This window comes from Penicillium cinerascens (assembly GCF_028974065.1).
Source record: "Penicillium cinerascens strain IBT 15544 chromosome Unknown contig_5_segment0_segment0, whole genome shotgun sequence".
In the NCBI taxonomy this organism is placed as follows: domain Eukaryota; kingdom Fungi; phylum Ascomycota; class Eurotiomycetes; order Eurotiales; family Aspergillaceae; genus Penicillium; species Penicillium cinerascens.
The window spans coordinates 1654802-1672467 of record NW_026695294.1 but is presented as its reverse complement, the minus strand read 5'-3'; the positions used below and the strand labels follow the sequence as shown (position 1 = coordinate 1672467).

Sequence of the window (17666 nt, the reverse complement as noted above, 5' to 3'; positions counted from 1 at the left end):
TCGACTTAAACGTTGCTGATGGAGACCTCGAGGTCGTGCAGGTCCTTCTGCAACTCGGCGTGCTTCTTGGCCATCTCCTCGTACTTGGACTCCCACTGATCGCGCTCTGTCTCCAGTGCCTGCACCTTGCGCTCGTAGTGGCCAGCCTTGACGTCGGTTTGGCGAAGCCTGTTATCACCGATAAGTTAGCCGTGGATCGAAATGAGAAGGTGTGGTGGCGGTCGTACTTCTCGTTTGTCTCCCGCAGAGTCTTGTCGTTCTCCTCGGCCTCCTCCTCGAGGAGCTGCACCCGCCGCTGGAGGGCCTCGTTTTGGGTATCGTGCTGGGCGCTCTGGTTGGCGGCGTCCTTGGCGTCCTTGACAGAGGCCTCAAGCTTCTCTACCTCCTCCTCGAGCAGTTGGTTGCGGTGGTTGAGCGATGTGATCTCCTGCTCCTTGGCGAGGTTCTCCTGCTCCAAAGTCTTGACCTTCTTGTTCAATTCCTCGACCTGATCGTGGGCCTCGTCAGCCTCCACGCGGAGGGCAGTCATGCGCTAAGAAAAAGGTCTAGTTAGCATCACGGTCGATCACGCAGGATGGGGTTGGTGATGCAAGCCCGGTATGCAAAGGAGGGGGGGAGGGGGTTTCTAGGCAAGCAGCTCGAGCTACCCCGCCAGGGGCCTTGAACTCACCTCCTTGATCTTGTCCATGTTGGATAAAAGTAAGAGAGAAGAGTTACAGTAGTAATATGTATGGGTGAAGAGGAACAAAGAAGGCTTTCGCTCAGCGGAGCCGGGAAGAGTGTGAAGTTTGGAGGTGATAGGAGAAGGGGAGAATGGGTTGCTGACTGGAATAATCGTGTGTCCTACACAAGCAGCCCCTCCGCCCATTCATCCAATCACCCGCTCCCGATCGCCGCGTCTCCACGGGCAACCGCCGAACAACACTCCAGAACTGCATTTGTGACCTTCTACACGTCTTCAATTTCACCGTCTTTTCGACTTGCTCTCTTCGTTACATGCGATAAGTTTTTCGTCTCCACCCGCCGCCATGCTGGCTCGTCGCGACCAGGAAAACCTGGTGAACACCCACCAGACCACCGCTGCGGCCAAACCCTTGAACCAGGGACTCAAACAGCTCGCCCCCAAGACTCCCGGCAAGAAAGTGCCGCTGAACGACGAGAACCACCCTGGTGCATTTAAGAAACTCACCGTCAAGGGAAATGGAAACCGTCAGGATAATGGGAAGCCGGGCAACAATGCGTTTGTTACGCCGATGGGTACGTGATCTTGACGCGTTTAGGAGATGTGGAAGTTCTTGACCGGGCTTACTGACTCGTTGCTGCGACAGAACCTCGAAACCGAGCCCCACTGGGCATGAAAGATACCAACACCAAAGCCAGAGCTCCTCAGACACCCGCTCCCTTCGGTGGAACCTTGAAGCCGAAAACCAACCGGAGGACCTCGACCGCCCAGAGACCGAAGAAGGCTGCACCCGTTACCCAGCAGGCCCAAACAAAGGTTTTTACGGAGCCGGTCCAGGATGATGTGCCCGACATCGAGTACATGCCCCCGAAGCCGACAGGTACGAGTTTGAATATGATGTAAACAAAGCACGTATAGCCTGCTCACAGTCTACAGACCTCCCAGACATCCCAGACGATGTTACATACGATACAACTTTCCCCCAATTCCAACCAAGAAACCGAGCCCTGGGCCTGGAGAGTGTTTATGGGAAGCAAGAAGTCGGCAGCGATGGCCTCACGAAGAAGCAGCGCAAGTTCCAAGAGGACTCCGTGAAGGCCGATAAGTTTGCCAACGAGATGATCATGAAGCAACTGGAGAGCGTTGGATTCAATGATCCCAGCGAGGACGAGATAGCTCCCACATCCAAGCCACAGCAGCGTAGTCTTCGTGCGAAGACGCCCTCGACAAGCACCAGACCCACTCGAAACATCTCCACACTTCGATCCCGTGAGGCCGCAACTGCCCTTTCTGCCCCCAAGCCAAGGACTGCTTCAGCCAGGCCTGCTGCGGTTCCTAAGTCTCGTTTGGCATCGGCTTCCTCCGTGCTTATGCCCAAAAAGACTCGCGTCCCGTCTAACCCATCGTCGATGCGCAACACTGCTGCTGCTGTCACGTCCAACACCACGATGGGATATTCGAAAGGCCGAAGCGTGTCCTCTACTCTGCGTGAGAAGACTGTTGAGCAGCCCTCGAGCACTTCCGGTACACTCTCTCCCGAGACTTACATGCAGCTCTACGGACCTCCCCCGCTGGGATCCGATATGTGGTCCCGTTGCAAGGCTGCTGGCTGCTTTGATTCTCCAAGTGAGAGTGCTACCTCTCCGGAGCTCGAGGAGCCCCTGCCGACGTTTGAGGAAGACGAAGAGGCAGCGAGCTTCCAGCTCACGCTGTAGCTGATTCAACGCTTTCAACACTGAACACTATCATGCAATTACCACTCGTTATCTATGTTTTATGTATCCTAGGAATTCGGGACTGGCTCTGACATAATGGGGATCGGCGGCACAAGGATTACGGCGTATCATATGGAGATGTATTCAGGGTCAACCGCGGATCGTTCTGTTTCAGGAACCCCCACTCAATTGAAGATCGTTCCTAGCTAGCCAGGCGAGGGCACACGAAATGACTCTGTCCCAAGGCAGAAATCATTAGGAGTACGTCAGTGTAATTTTGCAAAACGTGGTCTTTCACCGAACGTCTGGACCGACTTGTCCTCGGCTGCCCACGCACCACGCACGGAGCACACGCAGCACCCACCGGGTTTCCGTCCCAAGGTTCACACCGCCCCGGAACTGCCACCACATTATTTACGTCCTGGCACTCTCCTTTTCCCTCTCCCACCCCTCTCAATTGACCTCCCTCGAGATGACGACCCCCCATCCGGAGTCCACCGAGGACTTCGAGTTCATCGTGACCCCGGCTGCTCCCGAGCAGAAAAAGCCCGATTTTGACTGCGGTGTCCCGACCACCCTTGTGAGTAGCTATCCCAAGCTCCCGGAGCTACGAATACCTCGGTGGCCAAACCTCTAATACTTCTGGTCTTGCCAGTACCCGGCCATCAAGAATGCCCCCGTCCCCGCGGACTCCCCGGGCAGCGACAGCTTCTCCAATGGCTTGATGATCTTCTTCCTGATCGTGGTGCCCTGGTACCTGGCCCGCCAGGTCGGTGGAGGCCTCTACACCACCGTCTTCTTTGCCATCTTCACTACGATTCCCGTTCTCATGGCTTTCTGGACCGTTTCCTCGACTATCTCTCCCCGCAAGACTGAGAAGGCCAAGTACCGTGGCCTCCCCGTCGAGCACTACCTCCAATTCCACAGTGAGCACGACCGTGCCACTTACCGCGGCAAGAGCAAGATCCCCATGGAGGTCTTCTACGAGAAGTACTTCAACGGTGAGGTTGACTTCAAGGGCGATGCTCTGGAGGCCCTCGAGTACCGTCACGACTGGGCCAACTTCAAGTTCACCATGGGTCTCTTCAAGCACTTCCTGTTCGGCTTCATCCCTGAGATGCTGCTGCACACACGTTCCCAGGGTAAGCTTTAAAATTCCTCGTTCTTACATGTGAACCCATTTCTGACATTCGTTTATAGATGAGGAGCAGGTCCGTGACCACTACGACAGAGGTGATGACTTCTACGCCTGGTTCCTTGGCCCCCGCATGATCTACACCTCCGGTATTATCGGCGACATCAACTCCGAGGAGTCCCTCGAGCAGCTGCAAGACAACAAGCTGGCCGTCGTCTGTGAGAAGATCGGCACCAAGCCCGGTGACAAGATTCTCGATCTCGGCTGTGGCTGGGGCACCCTTGCCAAGTACGCCTCCGTCCACTACGGCGCCCACGTTACCGGTATCACTCTCGGCCGCAACCAGACTGCCTGGGGTAACAACGGTCTCCGCAAGGCTGGCATTGAGGAGAACCAGTCCCGTATTATGTGCTGCGACTACCGCGATGCTCCCCGTGTTGAGGGTGGATACCAACAGATCACCTGTCTCGAGATGGCCGAGCACGTCGGTGTCCGTCACTTCTCTACTTTCCTGTCTCAGGTCTATGACATGCTCGAGGACGATGGTACCTTCTTCCTGCAGATCGCTGGTCTCCGCAAGTCCTGGCAGTACGAGGACCTTATCTGGGGTCTGTTCATGAACAAGTACATCTTCCCCGGTGCCGATGCCTCTACCCCTCTTGGTTTCGTCGTGGACAAACTTGAGGGCGCCGGCTTCGAGATCAAGGCTGTTGACACCATCGGTGTTCACTACTCCGCCACTCTCTGGCGCTGGTACCGGAACTGGATGGGCAACAAGGACAAGGTCGAGGCCAAGTACGGCAAGCGTTGGTTCCGCATCTGGGAGTACTTCCTGGCTGCCTCCACCATCACTTCTCGCCAGGGCGGTGCCACCTGCTGGCAACTCACCCTGGTCAAGAACATCAACTCGACCCACCGTATCGAGGGCATCGCCACCCAGTTCGGTCTTACCGGTGCCCGCGAGGCCGCCATCGCCCGTGCCAACGGCGTTCTTCCCAAGGCCCACGTCATCAAGAAGGACCTTTAAATGTTTCATCCGGTCTCTCTTCTTTCCTCCTAGGATGAAATTCGATCTCTATGGGTCGTATTGATTCCACGAGGAAAAGAACACAGTCGAAATGATATGGAGCCGCGGACATAAATTTACAACGACACGCACGCTACGAGTATGACATCAAGTGAATAGACCGAAATCAAAAGCGATTCATGGTGGAGGTGGTTGTGGTTGTGGCTGTGGGTGAGAGTATCTGGGCTGGGCCTGCTATTTAGTTTGTCTTCATAATAAAATGACGTAGGGTACCAATGGTATTCCAAGATCGAACACAACTGAATTTATTCTGACAACTCCAATAGCGATTTAGTGCCCGCGGTCCAAGAAGTCCAAATAGAATACGCAAACTCTCTATTTCTATCATTACATTTGAGACTTTCTATATATCTAGTACAATGGTGGCAGTTTCATCTGCCCAGAACATATCGGAAGCGAACGAAAAACAAGTCAGAAAGTTATGCAATCAGAGTAAAGCGATTCCAGTGAAGGCTCGGTGCTCATCTGAGACCAGGACAGATTTGTTTTTTCCATCCAAGTCACAACGATAAATGCTCCCGCCAAGATCAGTCACATAGATGGTGTTGTTGTCGGCATCAATCTTCAACCCAATTGTTTCGTTGAAATTGCGAGTCAGAACCTCGTGCTTCTGAGGCAAGTTTGTCTCGGCGGGTCGGCCAGAGGCATCAAGTCGAGCGCGATTCAACGAGTTACCAAATGGAATTTCGCCGCGATCTGTCCAATACAGCAAATTGGAGGATTCGTCAATTTCAAGATCGATAGGCTCCGGGAGACCCTCTAAGATACACTCCACGTCTGATCTCGAGGTACCAGACTGGCCGGCAGGTGTTGAGATATTGGCGCAGAAGATACGACCCTGTCCGCCCTTGGATGGGCCCTTTTGGGTCCAGTAGAACTTGCCCAAGGTCGGGGCAACGGTGATGCCAACACACCAGTTGTGGATATTCTCGGCCGGAGCAGGATTGTCAGAATTGCTTGTCGACACAAGCGCCTCCAGATCAGAACCATCAAAGTTGCAGCGGTAGACACGACATCCCTCGCGGTCACAAAAGTAAACTTTCTTTCCGGTCTTGTCCAGAGTCAATTGCTTTGGAGTGTTGATGGTGCCAGGGGCCACGATTGTCTCGATGGCCTTTGTGTTCAGGTTGAGCGAGAGCACTGCGCCGTCTTGCTTTCCGGGGATACCCATGTTCGTCCAGAATAACGTATTGCTGTCGGTGTCAACGGCCACGCCATCTGGGAGAGCCTGGCCCTCAACAAGCGTCCTTTTGATTTGGCCAGTCGCCGAGTATTCCAGGACAGCACCCGATGCCATTGTTGGTGTAGGGGACGAGAGGCCGACGTCCAAGACAACCACACTGGGGGCCTGCGATTCCTTTTCTTCGACTTCTTTGGGAGGGTATAGACCTCCATGTGAGCTCTTTGTGCCAAGTTTCTCATGGCTGATGTAGTTAGTGTTCAGGAAATCCACAGTCTTTGCCGGGGAAAGACCGCGCTCCTCGACATAATGCGACTCGATCAGTGCGACGGTATCCAGGCCCACGGCTGAAAATTGTTAGAAACTATTGAAAATCACTCAATGGACAGGATTTACATACCATCCATTGTTTTGCAAGGGACTGCGCCTCCTCTGAGGAACATCTCTACCCACAGTGAATCGATCTCCTCGGGAACTGAGACACCTTCCGCCAGGATAGTCAAAGTTTCTCTCTTGACAGCGGCCCAAAGACGGTTGAAGATAAACCCAGTAGATTGCTTCCTGGCGACATATGGCAGTGTTGCTCCTTCTTTGCAACGCTCGACCATGAAGGGGAAAATACCCTCTTCAGTATAACCGTCGGTCATAAGCTCGACAACCATGCACTGGGGTGGCATGTAATAGTGCATGTTCAGAATCCGTGCTTTGGTTGCTTCCGAGACGTTCTCGAGCATTTCGGAGGACTTGTAAGAAGACGAGTTCGAGGCTAGGATGCAATCGCTCGGGGCCAGTTCGTCTAGCTGGGCGAAGGTATCAATCTTAAGCTGAAGCTTCTCTGGTACAGCCTCGATGACGAGCCAGGCATTTAGAAGTGCGTCTTTGAGATCTTCAAAGACTTCCACAGTGCCAGGGGCCTCGCCTGTCTTTGCCGCATATGAAGCAACATTCTCTTCAATGTACACGACACTATCTTCTCGTTGCTGGAGGCTAGGGTCCCGAATTCGTACATTGTACCCTGCCGATGCCCAGATACAAGCTATATATTTCAGTCAGATTAAGGCCAATCACAAAGCACTTATAGGAGACAACCTACCTATCCGACGTCCAAGTACACCACCGCCAAGAACCACTACGGCTCTCTGGCGATAATCTTTCGGGGGCTGCCAAGTTGGAATCATTGTAGTCCGCTGTGTTCAATGATTTAGAATGTAAGCTTCTGGGACTGATGAGAGAGTGGTGTGCACTATGTAAAACTGAATCTTGGAACGATTGATCAAGACATGATAGAAGATTAATATAGTTGCACACGAGAAAATGGCGCAGCGGATCCATGGATTACGTAGAAGGGATTACAACAGACACAACTAGAATTACAAGCTTGCTGGCTCCGAGTTAGCCGCGGACAGAGCAATAGATAACAGGACGACCTGTTGCGTGGCGAGGTTGAGAAAGCATCCGCGGGAGTGCTTCCTGCTACCTCGGCAAGGAAAGGTGGAACGGATGGACGAATTTACCAGTGCGCGTCACCGACTGACCCATCTGGTGGATCATATCCCGTTCAAACGAATTATTGATAATGAGCTAATTTCGATTTCTTTTTGCAGCAAGTTTCCTGCGAATGCCGGGAGCGCCGGCTAGCGGGTCTCCCATCGGGTTCCAACAAGCCTAGGAAATCTCAGAAAAGAATGTTTCCATTTTGGTTACCGTGTACAATGGTATTACTATGGTCATTTTACTCCTTTAATTTGCTAAGGTTGGATTTAAACGTCTTCTAAATTATCAAACATGTCTATTTTGTTTAATCTATCAAAGTCTATGCCGCGAATATTCTAAACAGCCCATGAAAAGCAAATCCTCAACAAAAGAAAACAAAATACCAACTGAGACACAGGGGACAAGTGAAAATGTAACGACAGACAAACAGAAAAGCACGCAATCTATCGAATCAGAAGCAAAATATTTGATCCGCTACCTTGGCAACCGCGCTTGGGGCTTCAAATCCCAGACTCGCCAAAGCTTTTTTGGAAGCGTTGACCATTCCCGGTGGCCCACACAGCATAATCTTGGTATCTTCTGCTGGCTTTGGCAATTTGTCACTCATCACCTGAGCCGTGACATAGCCCTTTCCGTATGTCCAATTCTCTGGAGGCACGTCCAGCATGTACCAGATCTTCAAGTTCTTGTACCTGCGAGCAAATGCTTCCAGCTCCTCTCGGAGAAGAATATCTTCTTCCGAACGATTGGCATAGATCAAACTTATCTCGGTAGTATCACGCTCGTCTTCACAGATAGCACGAATAAGCTGGTACATCGGAGTAATACCAGTTCCACCGGCAATCATACCAATTCGTCGACAAAGACCTCGTCGGTATTTCATCGCTCCCTTCGGGCCTCGGAAGAGGACCTTGTCACCCACGTTCAAGTTTGCAAGGTATTGACCAGTGAGAAGACCGTCTGGATAGCACTTGATCACCAGCTCCAGTACACCAAGGTCCAAGTTGTTTGAGGTCGGCGTATAGGATCGGGAAACAGATTGCCCATTGACGGTTGCTTTGATGGCCACATGTTGTCCGATTGGAAGACCAATGACATCCCGTGGACCTGGGAGTTGAAAGGTGAAACGGTACACGCTAGGTGAAAGCTGTGTTTTGGCGATGAGTGGAAGCTCCTTGAAGTCTTTGGGCTCGAGGAATCCTTTGAGCTCATGCGGGTTGACTACCGGCATTTTCCTGATCTTTTTATGAGGAGGGTATCGAGTAAAGCCCGATTGGATTTGGGTGAACTTGGAGAGTTTGGAGCCAACTATACTCCCAACGACCGCAAAGACTGCACTGCTGGTGAGCAGTCCATTCAAAAATCCACCATGTGCGAGACTCTTGTTTGGGACTGAGGACGTGCGTGCCCAAGCTGGCAGGTGCTGCGGCAGCTTCGACAGCTTCGACAAGAGTTTGTTCAGGGGAAGATGGCCTTGTGTATATAGGTAGACCAGCACCGCTGCTCCACCGGCCAAACCAGTAGCCATTGAAATACTGCCGATTGATGTGCTGGGCGTCTCGGTGGTCGTTGCTTGTGGGGGCACTTGCGGAATCACGCGAACAGCCTTCGAGCGAGTGAACTCGCGAGCACCCTTCATCGTACCTATCAAGTAGGTCTTCATAATCTCGTCGGCATCTTCAGAGTGGCCAACATCTTCGTATGCCGCCGTCGCGTCTGTTCCTGCGACATCGCAAAGAACATCGGCTCCGCCGGGGTGGTCACGAACGTATTCGGTGACATTGTAGACTGTTACCTCCGTGTTAGAGAGTGGTCGTGGCTTCCACCTGGATATTGGTACTTACCTTTTCCATGCACGACGATCCACAAGTCATTCTTAGTCTTGTGCTTTGCAACTTCTTCCGAAGTGTATTCTTCGAGGGATGTCATTTTGGTGGCCAATCAAATTTCTCGCGGAGAGGCAGTTATTTTCAGCAAGAGGATCAAAACGACGTAAGGCAATAAAGGAGGAAGAAAAAGAAGAGGTGTTTGGAGCAAAGATTTGACCTCTGGAGCGTTTTGAGTGTCGATGCCGTGCCAAATCAGGGTGAAAAAGACGGTATTTATTATAATAAAACGTCCCGGTGCCGGTGAGTTAGATGGGGCTTTTCTTTTTCCCGCATAGAAATGCCAGGGGGGTGGCCTGCACTATTTTAAGTATCTATAGTATTGGAAAACCTGTCAATCTATTTTCCGAGGTAATGTTGATTGTTCTCTGCCAATCGGAAAGTTTTATTTGGCTACGACCCCACTATTACAGCCGAACCAAGGAGGTATTGCAAATGGGCCTCAATACTTTATTCTCAAGGTCCTTCTAAATCTCCTCCTAGTAGGTTTTCTGAACGTCTTTAGAGACATCTTTCGATACTAATTTCCAAGATACCTTTCTAAACGTCTTTTTCAAACCTCCCGGGCAGATATTTACGACCGCCCAATTAGACCCACTTAAAATATCTCCTTGGTCCGTCTGTACTTCGTTCCCGAGGTAGTGATTCCTCGGGAAGCCGAAACGGACCGTCGTATCCGTGGCACCCAGCTCCGGTTTGTTGATTCCGGGATACCGATTTCCATACATTAGTTTTTGTTTCTGAAAGGGTTTTTTTATTTAAGAACGGGGGCTCACTTTCTTAGGATGGAAATCCAGTACACGAGACCACATTCACTGTCTCTTTCTTCCCCACTATGACTGTACAACAATTCTACCTTCTAGGAGAGCCCGCGTCCTCTGCGAGAGATGTCGATGTCGAAGACACGCTGGCCATCGATGATGTGAAAGACTTGATTGCATCTCACTTCGCTATTGTCAGCCCCAATGGTAAGCTGAACATATTATCCTCCAGACACTTTCAAGTCCCTTTACGTCTGCTTCTTCATGAGACAGCTTGCTAAATGTGAAATAGGCATTGGGTTCCAATCCAAAGATGACAATTTCCTACTCGAGGTCTCAGACATACTTGCCGCAGGGAGCCCCGTGGCCATCACCATCGACGGACACGAGGTGCGCGATCCACCAGCGCCCAACGGACTTCCGTATGTTGGCAATTACTTCGAAGTTTATCCCGACCACCTCGGAAATCACCAACGTCTTTTTGAGCAACTTGGACCTTTGATCAAGACGAGCACCATGGGACGCACTATTTACCAAACGAACGATCCGGAGATTTCAGCTATTGTGTTCTCCGAGTCCGATTTCTTCACCAAAAAGATCAACGAGGCACATCCTCTTGCCGCTCTCAAAACACCCGCTGCTGGAGTCTTCTTGGGAGATACCGATACACCAGAGTGGAAGGTTGCCCATAAATTCCTTCCTCCTGCACTTGGCCCTAAAGCTGTTCGACACTACGCTCCCACGATGCAGAAGACTGTTGAAGATGCATTCCAGGTGTTCGATGCTTTTGATCAACAAGGCGAAGCTTGGAATGTCTATCAATATATGCTCAAACTCGGGTCACAAGCAGTTGGAAAGCTTACTCTCGGACTGGACTTTGAACACTTTACTTCTCCCGATGCTCCGCTGCATGAAATGGTCCATCTGATCGCTGAAATTCTTTCTCTGAACAAGAAGGTCACCTCCAAAGGTGATTGGTATGCCATGTTACCATTCGGGGACCCTCAGAAATTGAAGCGCTCAAAGACTCGCGTGGAAGACTTGGTGGAACAATCAATCAAAAACGCTGCGCGAGGGGGCGTTGAAGATTTGCCTTTACAGGATGCTGCACTGAAAGCTACAAACATGGTTGGTGAGTATATCCATTGAAGTGCCCTCAAAGTCCAGAGATGGAAAGACTAACATCCCATGTTTCAGACTATGCCATTCGCGCGACGGATAACAAAGGCGAGAAACTACCAAAGTCAAGCCTCGTATGGGCACTTGTGGTAGCAACTGGTGCTGGGTTCACCACTACGAGCTCCCTCCTATCGTGGTTGATCTATGGACTTGTCACCTATCCAGGAATGCAGGAAAGGCTCCTCCAGGAATTAATCGACAATGACATTGACGACACCACCGAAATTACAGCAGATGTGACCGAGCGTCTTGACTTCCTCGATAAGTATATCAAGGAAACACAGCGACGACACAACCCCTCATTCCAACCGGGTCGAACTGCCAAGACAGACCTGGTCCTGCCAGGGGGCTACAAGTTACCCAAGGACGCCGTTGTGATTCCAGCATTGCATCACATCCACAATAACCCTGCCCTTTGGGACAATCCAAACAGATTTGATCCTGACAGATGGGACACAGATGCCGTGAAATCCAGGCACAAGGCAGCTTATATCCCTTTTGCCGCTGGCCCGCGAATGTGCATTGGGTTCAATTTCGCCCTCCAGGAAGTCAAGGTGTTCCTTCCGAAGCTGATTTATCGATACAAATTCAGTCGAGAGGGAGACGGGCCTATCGAGTATGATCCGATGTTCCAGTTGATCAGGCCAAACAATCTATATGTTCGTGCCGAGAGACGAGTCAAATGGCCCCCCAAGACGGAGAAATGAGAAAGTTTAGTGTCCATGTTTAGCTTAGTCGTTCTCAAATGGATTGTACATTGTTTCATTGTCTGCGTCGGCTATCCCTTATTGCCTGACATAAACATGGTTTCGGGGGCATTATGTCTTTATCGACTCATAATCTTCCTAAGAAAAAGTTTCTCGCCCCCTTTCGGGACTGTTCCATCATCAATTTGGCCATTCCAGCCGGCAACTTGCACCCAGTCTTTATCTTCCACCGCCAGTTCCTCTGATCCCTGCGCTTTGGCGGTAAACTTTCGTCCTTGAGGTGTTGCAGGCCACACATCCCAGCCGCCGACACCTCCGTCGACCCAGCTCGATGGTTCCTTGCCGTAAGCAACAATTACTCTTTCCTCGAGCGGAATTTCTGCGATGTTCATATCAAGCTGCTTGAGCCAAGTATGCTGGACTTGCTCAAACATCCTTGGGAGGAATCTCTCAGCGTAGACCGCGTCGACATCTGTATTGAGCTCTAGTGATGGATAGCCGGTGATCATCAAGACTCGAGCTGGATCTCTTGTATCTTGATAGAAAAAATGCGCATCAGGCGCGCCTGGCTCGGATTTGGTATACGAGGAGCAGAATTCGAGTATCTCTGAGATCAGATTCTGAAAGGATGGTGAATCAACCGACTTCCCCTCTTTGAGAGTACTTAGCCAGAACTTTATCATTGGTGGCATTCTGATATCAAAGTCCACGAGAGTTTCTTAAGGAATGGGCTGCGTGACTTCTGATGTTTTGGCTAAGATATAGACTGAGGGTAATCAAAGTGTCAAGTGAGAAACCCCTAGAGAAATAAGCCTTGCGGGTGATGAGGGGCATAGGGGCCAAAGTTTGGGTCTATATTTAGGCTCTCTGTATGCTTTCTTCGACCTAGTAGACGATCTTATGGATAGTTCCAACTTCAATCCTGCTCTGCTAGTCACTTTCAGTGTAAATTTTTATTTATTTTTGATTAAAATTTCGATATGCAAAATAAAGGATCTGCAAGTGAGTGGTAATACAAACCTCGGGATTGAACGGAATAAAGTCGGAGAAATTATTCCAACTTGCCGAAGGCCCCGCCCACTTCCGAGGAACCTCTTCAGTGGAACTACAGCAGCTCTTCTGATCCTCGGATTTGCAGTAGTGGACAATAGATTTGCGAGGATCATGCCGCCAGCTGAGAAGACGTCTCGGCCGCGCCGTTATAGGTCCGCAGTCGCATGCCAAGCCTGTCGCCAACGAAAAGTTCGGTGCAGCCTGACGGTCACCGGTATACCTTGCGCCGGGTGTGCCCAAGATGGCGCGCAATGTATCGTGGATGCGAAAGCAAAAGGGTGAGCTGTTCCGAAAAGGCGACCGGTCTTGGATGCTAAAATTGTGCTTAGTTCAAAACAGCTTAACCGGGCAGCACCACACCGTCCCGGGACTCCTTCCGCGGCCACTGACTCGAATGCGATCAACATGAGCCGGAATCCCTCTGTTAGGTCAATGAATGATTCTTCGCACATTGAATCTCGCGGGGCTTATTCAGCGCAATCTACATCCAATGCGAGAAACACCCCTCCCAATCCCGGGCTTACCAACATAGAAGATGAAGAGCGCAACGGCCTTGAGATCGCCGCCGCAGCGCTGGGTCAACCCCGAAGGATAGGCGAAGTGCCTTTCTATGCCGGTCAGAATACTGTTACTCACATAAATTGAATTTACTTCATGACTTACCTTACCAATAGGTGACCAAACCGGACCCACATCAACGCTCAACATTTGCTCGCCAGATCAATCATTACCGAAGCACTTTCTTCTCCCGGCGAACATAACCCAGCTATCGGAAGACGACCGAGAATTTCTCCAAAAGAAAGGGGTCTACAGCCTCCCGAAAAGTGAGACATGCAATGGCCTGATTGCGGCATACCTTCTGCATGTGCACCCCATTATGCCAGTCATTGAGGCAGATGATCTTCTGATTCATTACCAAGAGGGCAAACTTCAGCAGTACAATATTTTGCTCTTATGGAGCATATTTTTTGTCGCGGTTAATGTAAATCCCCTCTCTGGAATTCATTTTTCAGTGACGCTAATTCAGCATGACAGTTCGTCTCGAGCGAAGTTTTTGAAGGTGAGGGATATAGATCAAGGAGGGAAATGAAATATGAGATGTACTCTCGCGCCAAGGCAAGCAGCTCATTTTCGCCTCTTTCTGGCCATTCGGGTCATGACAGGTACACGAACTGGTGCTAACCTTCAATAGTGCATGTATAGAAATGGCAACGAGAGGAACAAAGTTGTTCTCTTGCAATCATCCCTCCTACTGGGATTCTATCACTCCGAGATAGACGAACATGGGCAACCGTGGTACTGGACAGGCATCGCAATAAGCTTCTGTCAGATTCTCGGACTGCATCGTAATCCCGACTTTTCAAAGCCCAACCCATCCATAACTGAACGGCAGAGGTCCTTTTGGCGTCGCCTTTGGTGGAGCTGTTTCTTTCGAGATCGCTGGCTTAGCCTCACCATGGGAAGGCCTTTGCGAATTAACCTTGATGATTGTGACACCCCCTTTCCTTCTCCAGAGGACCTGCTTTATGACATAGTTGGCTTGCAAGTGTCTATTGTTACTTCCTACCTACCTAGTGACACGGGAAGATTGGCCAAATATTGGGTGATGCTGATTTCATTGAGTCGACAATTGGGAAATGTCCTGGCTATGAATTACCGGACCGTTCGGCCCAGGTTATCCATTCATGAAGTTGAAGCTCTTGAGAAGCAGTTACTGCAGTGTGACCTTCCGGACCAATACGAAGCGGGTCTGACCAGGGCATCGAGATTCCACTCAAATCACGTCCATTTGCATTACCAGTGGGTTCCATCTCTCACCCTCCCGTCAATCTGCGGAAGCTGATGGAGTTCCTTAGGGCGTTGCTTATTACCTTTTATCGTCCTTTTGGCACAGAATTTCCCATCGATCTTACCCCTGCCGAAAAGGAACTTTGGCAACACCGGATGAGGTCAAGGGCCGACACTGCCGCCTCTCGAACTAATAAGATCTTGGAGGCGCTCGTCCAAGAAAAGCTCCTTGACTTTGCAGGGCCAATGACGTGAGTACCCAAGAGTCTGATAACTGCCTGAGCTAACTCGTTCATTGCAAAAAGACCACCCCTTCTTGTTCCCGCCATGCAAACGCACTTGCTCCAATGCAAGTCCGGCGACTCTCTTTCCAAGCGAATCAGGCTTAACAAGCTCGAAATGTGCATGCTCGTCATGGAAGAGTTTCAGAAAACCTATACAGTCGCCTCTCTCTACCGTGGCATCTTCGTCAAAGCTATTGAACAGATTTTCCCCGGATACTCGGCCCCTACGACGATATCTAACTCGACGGCCGATCCCGCAGTTGTCCCCGAAACTGATATGCGACCGGAAAGTTTCCATATGGCCCCCGAAAACCCAGATCAGATCGCGCAGTTTGAAGGCACGGATTTCGGTAGTATGGATGGGGATGATATGATGAATGCTTTGATGGACGAAGCTTCGATTTTCAGTTTTTGGGAGAACTGGAACCAGAATTAGAACAAAATTGACTTGTGTAGATCAACACGACGGCAGTCATATCTCTGCTTATTTTTAGATCCTTGCCAAGATCTCCGAGACTAAATGGACTGACGAATACTAGTCTTTCCGCTTATCGAATGAGGGCAGAGATAAGAGATATGACTGTCTGCCAAGCCATCTCACTCCGATGGCGGAGCGTTCGTGTCCATCATTAAGACAGCAATAAGAGGATTGAGTACAAGGGATTCGTCCTTTTTACAGCATGCAGTACAGGAGATCATGACACGAAAGGCATAGGTTAATGAGTAGGTGACTAGAAGCGGATATGGGATCCCCTGTGATATCGTGTGACATCGCGGGACCGAGTTTCCCGGATAGGAATAGTGCTAGGGGTATAAACGAGGTGTGAACTATAGCCTTCTGCAGCACGGATCCCTCCAAGGATTGGTTCCAGCTGCCGAACTTCCACTGTTGACTCTTCCCCCACAAGGATTTTTCGTTTCATCCATTTGCTCCGCGCAGGCGAGGTTGAGACAAACCTGAGCAGATTGAACATTACCTAGCCAGCATCTCGCGGTCATGAAGAATCCCTTGACCTTGCTGGGGAGATGGACTGGGAACCCTGCCCAGGATTCCGGCAAGGAAGAGCTGTTCAACCCCAAGGTATGTGTGTTCCGATTTCAACGCAGCCTTAAGTTCAACGATAACTTCCATGCTCAAGTCGTCACTGGACAGGTACATCTCAATTATGTTCCACCTGAAAGGAGGATTACGATGCAAGATTTGCTCTTGGAGCAGAGTGCAACCGCATCTTCTGTTGCTGGAACGACTCCATTCCCTTTGCTATCACCGAAAGGCGTGAGAGCCTATCGAAAGGCCCTATTTCAGCGTGAAGTTATCAACAAATGTGCAAGCTCGCCGTTTCCGGGGACTTTGGTTCTTCGTGATGCAGTTAAACACTCTCGATTCATCAAGGACTTCTGGACGCATCCTGAAACAATGAGGATAGTGTCTGAAGCATCTGGTGTACCTTTGGAGGTGGTCATGCCCACGGAGATTGGCCATACAAACATTCAAGTTGAAGGGACCACCATCCTAGAAATGTGCAGTAATCTGAAGGTTGAGCCGTCTGTTGAAAAACTGGATTTGGGCCCCGAAGACAGAGCTTACGATCCCTTGACAGATAAGAGCTCCATCATTCCGTGGCAGTAAGTTTGTTATCTGGTTCGCCGATATCGGATGTTTACAGGACTAATTTGGCGATAGCTACGACTCTTATCCTTATGTTTGTGTGCTGATGTTGAGTGAGACTGAGGGTATGGTTGGAGGAGAAACGTATATCAAGAGAGGGGATGGCAAAGCTCAAAAGGTAAGTGCGACTTTATTACGTCGATTGAATCAAGCCCAACTAAATAACATGCAGGTCGAGGGCCCCCAAATCGGCCATGCAGTGATGCTCCAAGGAGGCGAAGTTGAACATCTGGCCGCTCGCGCTAAAGGAGTCAAAGAACGCATATCCACAATCACTTCATACCGGTCAAAAATGCCGAATGTGTACGATTCCAGCTACATTACCAATGTCCGACCTTACGCAGACCTCAATTCTCTCTACCCGGAGTGGACCCAGTACCGTCTGCGAAAATTGAGGGACGAAATTACCTACTATCTCAACAAGGCTGAAAAGGAACCAGGCTCACCTTTCCAGCGGGAGGAATTACAAAGCCTCATAAACCTGCAAATTGATTACTTGCAGCGAACATCTCGACAGATGATCTCTCCCGAGTACCAAGAGCAAATCCTGAAGAAATACGGCAGAGCAGCGTACTATGATGTCTTCAGGATCTGGGAAACTGTTCAATCCCTTCCAGAATTCGAGAGTCTCGCATCTTCCACAGATCAAGAGCGAGGTTGGATGCCGGAAAGTGCATATTGGATGGACTTTCAGAAGTCGATCGAGACAATTCGCGTGAACAAGCCGCTTCAGAGTACATTTGGAATTCATCCATGGACTAAAACAAGAAAGTACTACATGGGCGATGAACTTTTGCGACAGGGACTTAATGAGGTATTCTTGGACTGGCTTGGGAGCTCGGGTCTATGGGAACTTTATTGCAAGCGATGAGCATCAAGAGTTGATTTAGTGGAGTGCTAGATACTTTTATTTGAATAGTAATAAGACATCAAGAGGCAACCTTCATTTCTTTAAACTGAAGAGGAAAGGAAGGAATATCTTCGATCATACAGATCCCGAAAACGGGAAATTCGAAAATCAACCGCCAATTCGCTTCATATTTTTT

At 50.2% G+C, this 17666-nt stretch overlaps 9 protein-coding genes across 9 annotated transcripts; 5 read left to right on the top strand and 4 right to left on the bottom strand.

Annotated features, from left to right (window-relative positions):
- Positions 1 to 5: 5 nt before the first annotated feature.
- Positions 6 to 688, bottom strand: N7498_005078 (tropomyosin; the record flags this gene model as incomplete). The annotated part of the gene is made up of 3 exons (XM_058452140.1): positions 6 to 168; positions 228 to 532; positions 671 to 688. The coding sequence occupies 3 exons, from the start codon at positions 686 to 688 to the stop codon at positions 6 to 8; spliced, it is 486 nt and encodes a 161-aa protein (XP_058308678.1).
- Positions 689 to 1028: 340 nt separating this feature from the next.
- Positions 1029 to 2397, top strand: N7498_005077 (uncharacterized protein; the record flags this gene model as incomplete). Its single annotated transcript, XM_058452139.1, has 3 exons — positions 1029 to 1257; positions 1329 to 1562; positions 1619 to 2397. 3 exons carry the CDS (start codon positions 1029 to 1031, stop codon positions 2395 to 2397), a joined length of 1242 nt encoding a protein of 413 aa, XP_058308677.1.
- Positions 2398 to 2869: 472 nt separating this feature from the next.
- On the top strand, positions 2870 to 4559 carry N7498_005076 (putative cyclopropane-fatty-acyl-phospholipid synthase; the record flags this gene model as incomplete). Its single annotated transcript, XM_058452138.1, has 3 exons — positions 2870 to 2977; positions 3053 to 3539; positions 3598 to 4559. 3 exons carry the CDS (start codon positions 2870 to 2872, stop codon positions 4557 to 4559), a joined length of 1557 nt encoding a protein of 518 aa, XP_058308676.1.
- A 487-nt stretch (positions 4560 to 5046) lies between these two features.
- On the bottom strand, positions 5047 to 6977 carry N7498_005075 (uncharacterized protein; the record flags this gene model as incomplete). Its single annotated transcript, XM_058452137.1, has 3 exons — positions 5047 to 6146; positions 6200 to 6835; positions 6893 to 6977. 3 exons carry the CDS (start codon positions 6975 to 6977, stop codon positions 5047 to 5049), a joined length of 1821 nt encoding a protein of 606 aa, XP_058308675.1.
- Positions 6978 to 7744: 767 nt separating this feature from the next.
- Positions 7745 to 9222, bottom strand: N7498_005074 (putative cytochrome b5 reductase; the record flags this gene model as incomplete). The annotated part of the gene is made up of 2 exons (XM_058452136.1): positions 7745 to 9081; positions 9138 to 9222. The coding sequence occupies 2 exons, from the start codon at positions 9220 to 9222 to the stop codon at positions 7745 to 7747; spliced, it is 1422 nt and encodes a 473-aa protein (XP_058308674.1).
- A 792-nt stretch (positions 9223 to 10014) lies between these two features.
- N7498_005073 (cytochrome P450) lies at positions 10015 to 11826 on the top strand (the record flags this gene model as incomplete). The annotated part of the gene is made up of 3 exons (XM_058452135.1): positions 10015 to 10147; positions 10233 to 11072; positions 11138 to 11826. The coding sequence occupies 3 exons, from the start codon at positions 10015 to 10017 to the stop codon at positions 11824 to 11826; spliced, it is 1662 nt and encodes a 553-aa protein (XP_058308673.1).
- Positions 11827 to 11945: 119 nt separating this feature from the next.
- Positions 11946 to 12335, bottom strand: N7498_005072 (uncharacterized protein; the record flags this gene model as incomplete). The annotated part of the gene is made up of 1 exon (XM_058452134.1): positions 11946 to 12335. The coding sequence occupies one exon, from the start codon at positions 12333 to 12335 to the stop codon at positions 11946 to 11948; it is 390 nt and encodes a 129-aa protein (XP_058308672.1).
- A 949-nt stretch (positions 12336 to 13284) lies between these two features.
- Positions 13285 to 15387, top strand: N7498_005071 (fungal specific transcription factor domain-containing protein; the record flags this gene model as incomplete). Its single annotated transcript, XM_058452133.1, has 6 exons — positions 13285 to 13495; positions 13554 to 13861; positions 13915 to 14042; positions 14083 to 14679; positions 14736 to 14918; positions 14973 to 15387. 6 exons carry the CDS (start codon positions 13285 to 13287, stop codon positions 15385 to 15387), a joined length of 1842 nt encoding a protein of 613 aa, XP_058308671.1.
- Positions 15388 to 15948: 561 nt separating this feature from the next.
- N7498_005070 (uncharacterized protein) lies at positions 15949 to 17491 on the top strand (the record flags this gene model as incomplete). The annotated part of the gene is made up of 3 exons (XM_058452132.1): positions 15949 to 16577; positions 16636 to 16738; positions 16793 to 17491. The coding sequence occupies 3 exons, from the start codon at positions 15949 to 15951 to the stop codon at positions 17489 to 17491; spliced, it is 1431 nt and encodes a 476-aa protein (XP_058308670.1).
- Between the last annotated feature and the right edge of the window lie 175 nt (positions 17492 to 17666).